The sequence below is a fragment of the Rhinolophus sinicus genome, linkage group LG10, assembly GCF_036562045.2.
Source record: "Rhinolophus sinicus isolate RSC01 linkage group LG10, ASM3656204v1, whole genome shotgun sequence".
Lineage (NCBI taxonomy): Eukaryota > Metazoa > Chordata > Mammalia > Chiroptera > Rhinolophidae > Rhinolophus > Rhinolophus sinicus.
This window is the reverse complement of record NC_133759.1, coordinates 81,047,985-81,061,073: the sequence shown is the minus strand read 5'-3', so window position 1 is coordinate 81,061,073 and position 13,089 is coordinate 81,047,985. Positions and strand designations below refer to the sequence as shown.

General features: G+C 47.0%; 1 protein-coding gene across 1 annotated transcript; it reads left to right on the top strand.

The window, feature by feature from the left end:
* Nucleotides 1–6,553: 6,553 nt before the first annotated feature.
* Nucleotides 6,554–12,186, top strand: SPATA24 (spermatogenesis associated 24). Its single transcript, XM_019740389.2, has 6 exons — nucleotides 6,554–6,714; nucleotides 8,392–8,457; nucleotides 8,687–8,817; nucleotides 8,903–8,973; nucleotides 11,828–11,930; nucleotides 12,038–12,186. Exons 1-6 carry the CDS (start codon nucleotides 6,598–6,600, stop codon nucleotides 12,165–12,167), a joined length of 618 nt encoding a protein of 205 aa, XP_019595948.1. The 5' UTR covers nucleotides 6,554–6,597; the 3' UTR covers nucleotides 12,168–12,186.
* The last annotated feature ends 903 nt before the right edge of the window (nucleotides 12,187–13,089 follow it).

Below are 13,089 nucleotides of genomic sequence, written 5' to 3'. Positions count from 1 at the left end.
GAAACTGAAGCTCTCAGTCGTTAGAATGAAAGTGCTTTCTGCACTGCAGGGTCAGCAGTGAGGGGGGAAGCATGAAAAGCCTCACCACAAAGAACACTGCAGCTTGAAGGAATCCGTGCCCCCAGATTAACAACCCTGGGGTTCATCTCAAACCAGAAAACTTCTGAACTTCCTTGATCACCTCCAGCTTGGAAGAAGTGACCCGAGGGAAAATGCCATTGCTATGCTTCCTGTTGGGAACTATTAGAAATTACATTGAGCTCCAAACCTCACTGGAACAGGGGGTCCAGCAGCCTGGCCAAGCTATGTGTTCTTCTCATCTCCATCCTCACACTCAGGACTGGTTCTGGAAGGAGGCACTGCCGGGATTCCAGAAGCTTTCTGATCCAACTGGCCAACATATGCAAGTAGTCTCTGCATGCACTGTTCCTCACAGGAGCTAGCACTTAATTCGTATTTATTTTAGATTCATTTAGGTGTAAGCTTAGTGTCCTGATATATTTGTTTTGGGAAAGGGCCAAGTTACTATACATATTTTTTGAGCCTGCATTGTTGATACCTCGTGCAGTGACCACCAAGTAACTATATACCCATGTGTTAGATATTGATTACATCATTTGCATCCCACTCAGTATTTGGAATTAAAGATGTGAATGTTCTGTGACCAGAGCCAGGTTTGACATAGGTGGAATCAGCTCTGGGTGGAGTCTGAATCCTGAAAAATCTGGTCACTTGATCTACTGCATCTGGACTGTGTATATTTTAACAGAGAAAGAAATTAAATGATTTTATATAAAAAACTGCTTTATGTTTTTCCTTTGTTCTTTTACCTTTGTCCATAGCATCCTTGTGGAACCGCACGTGAACTTCTTCAGCATTCATTCTGCTTTAGTCTGAGTTAGCTTTGTTTAGCCTGAGAGAACTATAACTCACCGCATTCTTTCCCCCAGGCCCCCCTACTGCACATGTACTGTACATCCACTCTTTTTAAGCATTAAGCCTTTAGGTTCTGGTCAGTGTCAAACTCAAGAACAGAGCTTCAGGTCTATCAACCATGATCAAGATACAAGAACCAAACCTCAAATCAGAATAAGGTTTTAGTTGAATAAAGATAATGTGTTGGCCTCAGTTATGCTTCAGCTCCAGACTCATGACCATGGATCGCATCCCCTGGAGACCAGACTAAACAACGCCATGAGTGACAGCAGGACCTGAAGCCATGATCAATTGCTCCCTGCCTTAGCCCCGACCCATCAGTAGAGCCCACAACCCCAACTCCCATAGTAACCATGATTAGTAATTTTTCTCTTTTATAACCTGGCTACTAGAAGCCATCAGAGTCAGGTTTTTGAGAGCACAGGCTCGCCTGTGTCTCTGGGATTGGTGCCTGTGGACCCCGCACCCCAGTCCAGAGTGATAATCACTCGCCGGACAAAATCACCACTGACCCTCTGTGGACTCACCCGATGGGTGAGGAACACAGGTACCAACTCCCTAAATAAACCTTTACTTTCTTTGTTGCAAACTCCTGCTTGTGTCTTTTTCTTTTTTTCCGGTTTTGATGCCCGCAGGCAAGCAGACTGAGTCTATGGTAACACTGGACACTGCATATTGCCTGACTGCATTGGAGCCACTGAAGACTAGAGAAGCTGTTGACCTCTGCTCCAGTCTTCCCTCATCCATCAGTGGAATTATTGGTGTTTAGAACAATAAACAGCAATGGTGGCATCACCAATTCTGTATTTGTTTTCTATCAGATAACTGCAGCTACAGCGTATTATAGCCAGTGTACAGATCAAAACTACTGAGCATCTGAAATCAGGTGTTATCCCAGTTCCTTGCTGGCTTTGTTCCAATGGCCCACATTTAGGAAAATTGGGGTTTAAAAATGGTTCAGTTGGGTCCTCCAGAGCCCCACTGGTCATAATAAACCCTCTCATTTGGAAAAAGATTGCGATGAGATTCAATTCAACAAAGATGGAGAATTCACTATGGCCCAGGTGAGCTGAGTTTTTTGGATGGGGGTCAGGAACATGTGAGACCTATCACCAAGGTTCCTGGAGGTCAAATCTTATGGGGAACCCATTTTTAGACAATGTTCCCAAGTGGGATGAATGTCAAAGGGGAGACGAAAGGGAACTTGGGAATATATAACAAAGGAATTTTATCCAGTATGAGGGATCAGTTAAAGCAACTGATGAAGAGATCTGAAATACAATCACCCTTCCTAGAGTACAGTGATTTTTTTTTTAATGGAGGAGATGGAAGCAACACTAAGTACTCCTATTTCTATGAATAGAAGCACCATCCATCCAAGTACAAAAGTCAGAAACCCAGGAAACTTTGTGCAGTAGACTTGATTTGGAGTCCTCCAATGGACCACACCTAACATTCATGCCCTTGGGTAGTCCCCCTTTCTGATCTGGCCTTTAATCCATAGCATGTGGCAAAACTAGAAGCTTCCAGTTTAGCCAGGTGTCATGTTATACCAACTAACCTGAGACCACTAAGCTAGCCACATAAAGAAGGTATGCAGAGGAGAGCCAAGCTGGCAGCAGGAACTGAGAATCCAGACACATGAGCTGTTTATGCCAGTTGATGGGCAGAGCAGAAATGAGCCGCCCCACCAAGCTCTCTTCAAGTTGCAAAATCATGAGCAAATAGTAAAATGGTTGCTGTTTTAAGCCATTAATTACATTTTGTGGTAGTTTGTTTGCAGCAGTATACAACCAAAACACCTCGGCTCCCTTTTTCCCACATCACCCCCATCATTAAGTCCAAACAGTTTAACCTCCAAAACATCCTAAATCCATCTCCTCTCTTTATCAACTCTGACACCATCTGATTCCCAAACTACCATCCACTTCCTTTGACAAAAAACTACTGCAGTAGCCTCACAAGTATAAGTAGTCTCTCCAATCTGCCCACCTTGCTACAACCAGAGAGATCTTTTCAAAGCAAAATATCATGTCACACTCTTGCTTAAAATGTTTCAATAACTTCTTTTGCCCCCAGAATAAAAATCACCAAAGTCCTTAGCATGGCCTAAAGCTCAACAAGACTCTATCTCTGTTGCCCGGTAGATCTTTTTTCTTTTCTGCCAGACCAGTCTTTTAATTACTACACTTTGCCAACCCCTTTTGCCCCAGGGACTTTGTATACTGGTCCCCCTTTCTGAAACCTTTTCCCATTCACCTGGCCCATCCCCATTTGCTAAGTGCCTACTTAGTTTCAGCTCACACATCACTTCCTCACAGAAATCTTCCCTGACACCCCAGACTGAGCTAAGTCTCCCTTTAAAATGCTCATTCCTTTCTTTCTGAGCACCTGTCATGGCGATAATGCTATTTGAATAGACTTAATTTGAGATTTATTTGTGTTTATTTGATTATGGTCTGTCTCCCCCACTCGACTGAGTCCCAGTCTGGTTTTATCTGAGCTGAACCCTAAAGGGAGTGACATGCCATCTGTCAGGACTTCCTCTGGAATTGCAGCTCAAATTCTTTGAAACTACTCCCATCAAAATGTGGGATGTGGGGCCGGCAAGTTGGCTCAGTGGGTTAGAGCGTGGTGCTCTTAACAACAAGGTTGCTGGTTCGATCCCCACATGGGCCACTGTGAGCTGCGCCCTCCACAACTAGATTGAAAGAACTACTTGACTTGGAGTTGATGAGTCCTGGAAAAAAACACTTTAAAAAAAAAAAGTTCGACTCTCGCATGGGATGGTGGGCTGCACCTCCCTCAACTAGATTGAAAACGGTGACTGAACTTGGAGCTGAGCTGCGCCCTCCACAACTAAGATTGAATGACAACAACTTGACTTGGAGCTGATGGGTCCTGGGAAAAACACACTGTTCCCCAATAAAGTCCTGGAAATATACACTATTCCCCTTTCCCAATAAAACCTTAAAAAAAAAAGTGGGATTTGTACCCTCTCCTTGAAGCTGGACTCTGACTCCTTAACCAGTGGAATAAGCAGAAATGAGACTATGCTGCTTTTTAGGCCCAGGCCTTAAAAAACTGGCATCATTTCTTTCCTATCACTTTGGATACTTTCTCTTGAACCCAGTCACCATGCTATGAGAAAACCCCAGCAGTCCATGGAGAGGAACAAGACCTTTGGTCCTCAGCCTCAGATGAGTTCCTACCTGACAGCATCAACTTGCCTTTTACGTGACTGAGTCATCTCGGTAGTGGAACTTCTAGCCTTTCCTCCCCCCACCAATCATCCCCGCTGGTACTACATGGAGCAGAGACAAGCTTTCACTCCTGAACCCTACCTAAATTGAAGATTCCTGAGCAAAATAAAAATTTTTTTTAAGCTGTAAAATTTGGGTGGTATGTTATACAGCAATAGATGACCAGGATGACGACTCAGCAGAAAAGCGGCGTTCCTGGGGCAGGATCACAGAGCTATTGTGATGTCCTGTCATCTCGAGCCCCACTGAGCCCTGACTGGCCAGAAACCCATAGTGTTTGTTGACAGAGAGAATAGAAATCTGTGGCAGTCCCCAACGAGGGTACCCATCCCTTATGTCCATGCTGGTATGCAGGGTGAGGACCAAGACCCAGGGTTCTCTCTTGCTCATGACCTCCCATCCCCAGGGAACTGGGTTCTGCCTGAAATGATCAAGGCAGCCTATTCTAGTGAATGTCGCATGGCAAGGGATATTAAACAGCACCTCACAAAACCTTAGAGAGGGGATACAGTTCAAGGGGAAGATTCAGGGATCGATGCCCCAGAGGAATGTGCAGCTTTGTCCAGGGTGATTCAGGTGAACATTCACACTTGACAGACCAAGTTCCAGGAAGCCTCGGTGCTAAGGCACACAATTGATAGATACAGCACCCTCCAGGCCCACACTGTCCAATACTACAGCCACTAGCCACATAAGGCTATTTAAATGCAAATTGTAACTAATCAAAATTTATAAAAATTTAAAAAGCAATTCATCAGTCACATGAGCAACATTTCAAGTGCTGAGTAGCCCACCTGTGGCCAGTGGCTGCGCTGCTGGACAGTGCAGGTGTAGCGCATTTCCATCACAGAAGTCCTACTGACCTGTACTGTTCTGGACCCTTTAAGATTGGCCAGCAGAAATGGCCTTGCCCTCAAGGACATGAGAACAGACACAAGAAACAAGGAAAGGGGAGGCCAGTTTGCTCAGTGGTTAGAGCACAGTGCTCATAACACCAAGGTCGCCAGTTCGATTCCCACACGGCCCAGTGAGCTGCACCCTCCACAACTAGATTGAAAACAACGACTTGACATGGAGCTGATGAATCCTGGAAAAACACACTGTTCCCAATAAAACAAAAAAATAAAAAAACAGGGAAAAATAAAACAAGGGCTACCTACCGGGAGACCCATAGGAATGGCCACGTTTGTCAGACGACAACATCCCGCTGAAAAACAGGCGCCTAGGGAGGGAGCTATGGGGAGCAGCCTGAGTGGCTTACCTAATCTTTCAGCTTCCCTTCCTGGTCACTAGTAACATTTTTTGGCTAACTCCGTAATATAGTCATTACCTGCTTGGGGGTATCAAATTCCATAACTTTAAGTATCCATTATGGTCAACAAAAATGTTCCTGATTAAGAACATGGACTCTGGAATCAAACTGCCCACGTCAAAACGCTGTTTGGAGGCTTAGTAGCTTGGGTGACCTTGGGCAAGTTTTCACTCCCATAGAACCTGCATTTCCTCATCTGTAAAATGGGGATATTAAATCCTACTTCCCAAGGTTATTATGAGGATCACGTGAAATAATACTAATATGGCATAATAGTGTCACGAAATAGTGAATACTTGATCATTATTAGCTCTGATAGTCCCCAAGCTTATATTCTTTGAGTTTCAAAAAAACCCTCAATGGGGATTTGGTGAAGATGTGTGATCACCTTATCCTTCCCCATCTCCTTTTTAGAAGTCTCCTTCAGGTCCCACTTCAGTTCTCCTAATCTCTTCAGGCTCTTCAGGGCTCTCCCCAGCACCCTGACCTGGTCACGCTTTGGCTCCAGTGTAGCTGCCCAGAGCTTAATACCAGCGTACGAGGACTGTTATCTTGGGTGAGATCACTCTCCTTTTCTATTCTTGAGCCTCCCTTCATTGCTTAGGCTCAGGTCCCCTAAGTATTAAGTATGTTCTTGGAGGAAGAGAGATCCCAAGAGGCTGGACTCGCATACCCTGAAGGAAATTTAGAGATTAGGGTGGGAGGAAGAGGCACGTGACGCTAAAGAAGCAGGTGATGCCTTAGTAGGCACTTGCTTCAGTTTTACAGCCCTGGCAGAAGGCTGAGGGCGGGTGCCTGAGTGTTGCCTGTTCGCTGGCCCTTAAGGGAAGTATGAGCCGGGAACTGCCTGCTCCTCAGGACTGCGTGAGAAACACAAGATAAAATAGATGTGTAAATTCTCTATAAACTTAAATTCCTAAGGGTTGCTAAATTCCCCCGACGGCTCCTTTAAGAGGGCCCCATCTCTGCTAACAAAGGAAGTCTCCGCCCCCGGTTGCCAGGGTGCTCTGTGGCGTCGCATTCTCATTGGCGACGTGGTGAGCCACCCAGCGGCAGCCATTTCCAACGAGCTGGCGGGAGCGAAAGATGGCGACGCCCGTCGGGTGGTCGCAGGGGGGTTCAGGGTCGGTGTGTCTCGCCTTCGATCAACTGCGGGACGTGATTGAGTCTCAGGAGGATCTTATCCACCAACTGAGGAACGTGGTACGCAGCCAGAAGAGATGGGGTTGAAATCGAACTGGACGCTTAAATGGGCGGGGCGTGCAAAGAGCACATTGCCAATGGCGTAATCAGAAGGCGGGGCCTCGTGTTAGGGCTGGAGGTGGAACCAAAAAGGGGCAGGGCCTCATGAATATTTACCAGGGAATTTTAATCAAAATCAAATTGTTCTCTACTCTGCCTGGTAGTGCAGAGCCTGGTAGATATATCCCCATCTACTCAGTGCGCCTCAGTTTCCCCGTTTCTAATTGGAGATGACTTCATTGCCTTTCCAAGGCCCTTGCATGGGGGCAGAGAAACTATAACATCTTTTCTATTAGGGACATTCCCTCCCCAGTGCCTAAAGCAGTGCGGTGTTGAGTGCAGTAAGCACAGATTTGGCCTTTGCATACCACAACTTAAGGGCTTTTTTTTTTTAATTTATTGGGGTGACAATTATTAGTAAAATTACATAGATTTCAGGTGTACAATTCTGTATTACATCATCTATAAATCCCATTTTGTGTTCACCACCCAGAGTCAGTTCTTCCATCACCATATATTTGTTAAGGGCTTTTTATGTCCCTTTGCTTTTGCTTTCTGCTTTCTCAATCAAACCCCAGTTCATGTGTGCAAAGCAGTGGAGCCACAGATTATCTAGACAGGTATGGTAAAATCCTGGCCAGGTGGAGTTCATAGTTTTTCTGGTTTTGTTTCCTTTTTTTGTTTTTTAAAGATTTTATTGGGGAAGGGAACAGGACTTTGTTGGGGAACAGTGTGTACTTCCAGGACTTTTTTTTTCCCCCAAGTCAAATTATTGTCCTTTCAATCTTAGTTGTGGAGGGCACCATTCAGCTTCAAGTTGTCCTTTCAGTCTTAGTTGTGGAGGATGCAGCTCAGCTTCAGGTCCAGTTGCCGTTGCTAGTTGCAGGGGGCACAGCCCACCATCCCTTGCGGGAGTCGAGGAATCGAACTGGCAACCTTGTGGTTGAGAGCCCACTGGCCCATGTGGGAATCGAACCGGCAGCCTTCGGAGTTAGGAGCATGGAGCTCTAACCGCCTGAGCCACCGGGCCAGCCCCTGGTTTTGTTTTCTATCTTGATTAGAAAGCCAGGAGATACCTCCATCTCAGAAATAAGACGACTTCACATTTCTTTCTCACTCTAATAGCTGTATGCATGCAGCTCTAAGCATTGAATTACCTTCAATTCCCTGAAGGTAACCAGCTCTATCTTTTGGCTACTTTAAGAGGCAGGCTCCATCTCTGGCCTTTTTCTCACTGTCTGGAACACTTCTCTCCACCCTTTTTTGGCCCACCCCTGTATAGCAATCAGGTCTCAGGTCTGATCTGATGTCCCATCTTCAGAAGCAGTTCTGACCTTTCCCCAGGCTGGGTCAAGGGCCCGCCCCTGGACATCACTTTGTACTTCTCCATTATAGCACACACCGTGTTAGAAGTGCTGACTATGGGTTATCTCCTCCACGAGACTGGTTGCTCCTTGAGGGCAGGACCTAGAGTTGAGCCTCAGTGAGTCTCGTGGAACCGAATTCTCCCTTCCCAGGGCCCCAATCTTATCCTAGGCGCCCTGAGCATCATCCCATTATCCATCCTTGCTCCTGGTCCCTAGAGGACAGCCTTCCCACCCCCGTCCCAGACCCTCCCTAAGCCAGGCTCTGTTACAGATGGTACTCCAGGATGAAAATTTTGTCAGTAAAGAAGAGTTCCAGGCAGTGGAGAAGCAGCTGGTGGTAAGTAATGGCCTATACAGGCTCCTAATCTTACCCTATTTCCCAGCATCCCTGTAGTTGAGCAGAGTCCTTGAGTATTGGCCTCTGAGAGCCTCCAGCCCCAGTAATGAGGACAGAATCTTCCTGTGCCCTGGCTTCTGAGTGGCCCTCTGAGCATGGGGCTAATTAAGGGAGCCTAGGAAACCCAAGGTGGCTTGGGGTAATGAGGTCACTGCTGCTGCTCCTACAGGAAGAGAAAGCTGCTCATGCTAAGACCAAGGTCCTCCTGGCCAAGGAAGAGGAGAAATTGCAGTTTGCCCTTGGAGAGGTGGAGGTGCTATCTAAACAGCTGGAGAAAGAGAAGATGGCCTTTGAAAAGGCGTGAGTGAGCTTTGGTATGGAGGGAAGGATTAGGGGTCCTGTCTGCCTGTCAGCCTTCCCACTCTTTCTTATCTTCTCCATGCAGGCTCTCCACTGTCAAGAGCAGAGCCCTACAAGAATCCAGCAAGAAGGACCAGCTCATCACCAAATGCAATGGTAGGCGGGAGGCCCGCGCTCCTTCCCACGCTTACATACATGGGTTCTTTCCTAACAGCCCAGTGCCCTCGTGCAGGGCAGGGTTTCACCCCAACTTCTGTCCCCGGCTGAGGATACAGGCAGGCCCAGGTGGGCCACACCTTCGCAAAGGCCTTCAGGGACCAGGCAGGCCACGGAAATGAGGGAAGCAGTTGATGTACAATATTCTTCATGGCCATAAAGGAACGGGCTCGCTCCCATTTTTCTTGAAACATATAACCTTCTTAGTCCACCTTTTGTTATCCCACTTTTGATGGATATTAGAAATAGTGTGCTTTACTCATAACTCTATTACAAGAGGAACAACATGGCAAGCACAGTCCTATTTGGGAGCTGACCCTTATTCTCAAGGTGTGGAATCCAATAGGGAGGAGTGGTGATGTGCAGAGCCATGCCTCGCTCTCAAGGGCTTAGCGCCTCTGCTGTGGGAATGGGGGTCCCCTGTTGTCAGATCTTTAAAAAAGAAACTGGAAGCCAGGTTTTAATGGAAGCTTTTCTGACTTTTTAGTGTTGGCAACTAATTTAGAAATTTAAAAATTATTGTATGGGCCAAGTAAAATATGTCTGTGGGCCATTCATTTTCAACTCGGCTCCATGAAGATTGCTGTGTCCCTTTGTTGGCTCAATTGGTGCTGTGAGTTGCGGGGCACTTTCAGTCAGCTACCCAGTATCCCTAGACCTCAGGAACCCCTTTCACTTCCCCAGAATTCTAAACTCCCCATACTTAGTTTAAGAAGTGGCTATGAATTCCACATGCAACCTCTGCTTCATTCACTGCTACAGATTTTGAGTAGGCCAGAGCCCAAAGCTCAAGCCCAAAAGAGATTCAGGGTCTTTCCTGATGTCCCCCACCCGCCGAGCCTTGGGCACCCTCTGCCCTCCAACCTAGGCTTCTCCCTTGCTGAGTACTCTCACTGGTAAGTTGCCAGCAGGCTGCCATCTTGATCTGTCCAGATGGGCTGACAGGCCTCATGGTGGTTTGATCAAGAGCTCCCATGGGGGTCTCCTGGAGTCCAACAGGCTGTTACTTCCTCCGTACCCAAGGATGCTAGTCCCTTGTCCTTCCTTTCTCTCTGGACATCCCCCCCACTTCCCTAAAAAGAACCTAGGGTTCTTTCCTGGTGGTGCTAGGAAAGACATTCTTCCTTTAGGGCATTTCCTAGAGATCAGCCAAGGCCACAGGGCTCTGCGTCTGCCTGTTCAAGGTGTAAGTTGGGGGACAGAGCCTGGCTGCCTCCCCCAAAATGTCCTGAACCCCTTCAGTAGGACACAAGCTCTCACCTGAGCAAATCTGATGACCTGAAACCCCCCAGCCTCCCCCGCGCCACCTCCCCTTGTGTGGTTTCAGTTTGGTTTTACTTACATAGTTCCTTAATCTTTTCAAGGGGCTTTCTAACTATTCTCTCATTAGTCGCCATTTATTTTAACTTTATCTCTTTTGTTTTAAAATATTTCCACAAATTTCTGATGTTTTTTTCCCCAAGAGAACTTCACAAACAATTAGTCTAGATTAGCTGATTGACCTGAGGAAGGAGTTTTGATTGTCCTGGTCCTACGACCCAGTGAGCTCATGTGTCCCTTCTCTTCCTTCACCTATGTCTCCTCTTTCCCATGCTATGTCTTAACTTTTTACCAGATTGTCTCTTCTGAAACCTTAAATGCTCCAGCATTTTTGCAGTTTCAGAGCTGGTATTCTAGTTCATCTTTGTCCAGCCTTTAAAGGCAGTGGGATTTTCTTTCTGTGAGGATCAGAATTTTCCAGAGCTCCCTGAGAGTGATAATTATGTAAGTGAAGCATCCCAGATTCCTACAGACTCATTGGATTCTGACCCAAGTCACAGAAATCATCCTGGTATCTAATGAGCAACTTAATTAGGGGATAAGTTTTGCCACCACAAATTTCCCTAGGTACTTCCCACCCCCTTGTGGAATAGGGACTGTCTTTCTCCCCATCTTACAGGAGAGGAAACAGGTCTGAAAAAGGAGGCAACTTGCCCAAAGTGGTAATGCTGTCTCACAAATATTAACTTCATGGAATGTCACCTTGCTCTGTTCTCTCATCAGTTCCTGAGTCTTAACTCTCTTTTCAGGAGCTGACTCCTTGGGGGAAGGGACCCTACCCAGGGCTGGGCATCCAGTTGGCCCTCAGTAGGTCTGGTTGGATTGAGATGACTGACTAGGTGATGTTTCTAAGTCCTAAACCCCCAGGGGACATCCTGTTCATTCATTCCACAAATAAATTTATTGTGCACCTACTATATGTCAGGTACTATTTTATGCCTTAGGGTTAAAACAGTGAATAAAACAAAAATTCTGTCCTTACACCCTAATAGAAGAGAAGACAAATGAGTAAAATATATGCTATGTTATTATAGTTCTAAGTGCCAAGGAGGAAAATGAAGCAGGGAAAAGGGATAGGAAGTATTGGAAAGGGTTGTAATTTTAGACTAGAAAGGGTCTCACCCAAGAGGTGATATCTGTAAGGATCTGCAGGAGTTGAGGCCAGAAGCCGTTCATCCTCCTGCCTTTGGGTAGGGCTGCCCACCTCTCGCCAAGGGCCTTTGCCTGCCCTCATGTGAGTCATCTAGTCCAGAATAGAGTTGTGAAGTCACTGACATATTCATCAGACATTTTGGCCTCACCACCCCATCAAGACTCCATAATAAACTCATTCTTACTAAGGTATTAGCAACCACTCATGAAGAACCCCTGGGTGGGGGGAACCACGTTCTGAAAAGACCCATGAGGGAATGCCTTAACTCAGGAAGGAGCCCGTGGGATGGAAACACCTCCTCCCTACCTCTCTCCCCCACAGAAATTGAGTCTCACATTATAAAGCAAGAAGATATACTTAATGGCAAAGAGAATGAGATTAAGGAATTGCAGCAAGTTATCAGCCAGCAGAAACAGATCTTCAGGTGAGGGGTCCGGGCCAGGCTGGGGGATGTTGATGGAAGTGGGGAGCCACACCTCTGGCCCCTACCTTGGGCTGTCCCTAGCCTACGCCCAGCCGGCTCCATTGCAGGAATCACATGTCTGACTTCCGGATCCAGAAGCAGCAGGAGAACTACATGGCCCAGGTGCTGGACCAGAAGCATAAGAAAGCCTTGGGGAAGCGTCAGGCCCGGAGCCACCAGAGTCCCAGAGAAAAATAAAATGGTTATCGCCTTTCTGTTCTCTGGCTGTAATGCCCGACCTCTGCCTTCTCTGCTGTGGGGGTCCTCATCCCGATCCTTCTTATGCCTGTGGGTACCCCCTCAGGCCTCACCAGTGGCCTGACTACTAAAGAAGGAGCAGGGTAAAGTAGAAGGCACTCCTTCCTTCCTCCCCACCTGCTTCCTGGGTCTGATGACCTAAGTGAGGATCAAATGACCAGGGACTGGGTGGGGGACAGACCTTGGACCACTACCTGCCAGGCCACTTCTGGGCTTGGAAGTGGATGCTGCTCAAGTCACCAGCCCCTGCTACTTCCCTCCCTCCCTGGGTTAGTAGTGGGGGTCCATGAGGGTATAGGGGTTGTGGCTCAGGGGAAGACTACTTTTTGTCTAGTAGGCTCTGTCCCTTCTTACTCAATATTTATTCCCTGCCTATATAAAAAGCTGTGTGTGTGTGTGTGTGTGTGACAGAGAGAGAGAGAGAGGCCCTCATCAAAGACTTCAAAGACAGTGGGTTCTAGGACCACAATAAATTTGGAAAATCAGTTTCCATCACAAAGCAAGAATGTTATATCTGTGAATCACATGTGTACCCTCTTACACTTCCCCCAAACATAAGCTCATCAGTCTTCACCAATGGGAGGAAGGGAAAAGGGACAATGCCATGTCTATTTTTAAGGTGGGAAAACTGTGAGCGGGGCTATGACTTGCTGAAGTGGCACTAATATTAGGGGTAGATGTGATGGACAGGCTTCATCCTCTCAGAAGTCATCACTGATGGGTAGGTGATCATGGGGACACACTCGGCAGGCTGAGTGAGATTTGTCAAGTCCAGCCTTCCCTGGGTCAGTGTGAAGGTGAGTACACAGGAGGGGCCTGTGCTCTTGCTCCAAGGCCAACTGGGGCCTGAGTCATAGCAAGA

Coding starts and splice junctions, on each gene's coding strand:
- SPATA24 (XM_019740389.2), top strand. CDS start 6,598: ATGGCGACGCCCGTCGGGTGGTCGCAGGGGGGTTCAGGGTCGGTGTGT. Junction 6,715..8,391: donor TCCACCAACTGAGGAACGTG/GTACGCAGCCAG, acceptor GCTCTGTTACAG/ATGGTACTCCAGGATGAAAA. Junction 8,818..8,902: donor AAGATGGCCTTTGAAAAGGC/GTGAGTGAGCTT, acceptor TTCTCCATGCAG/GCTCTCCACTGTCAAGAGCA.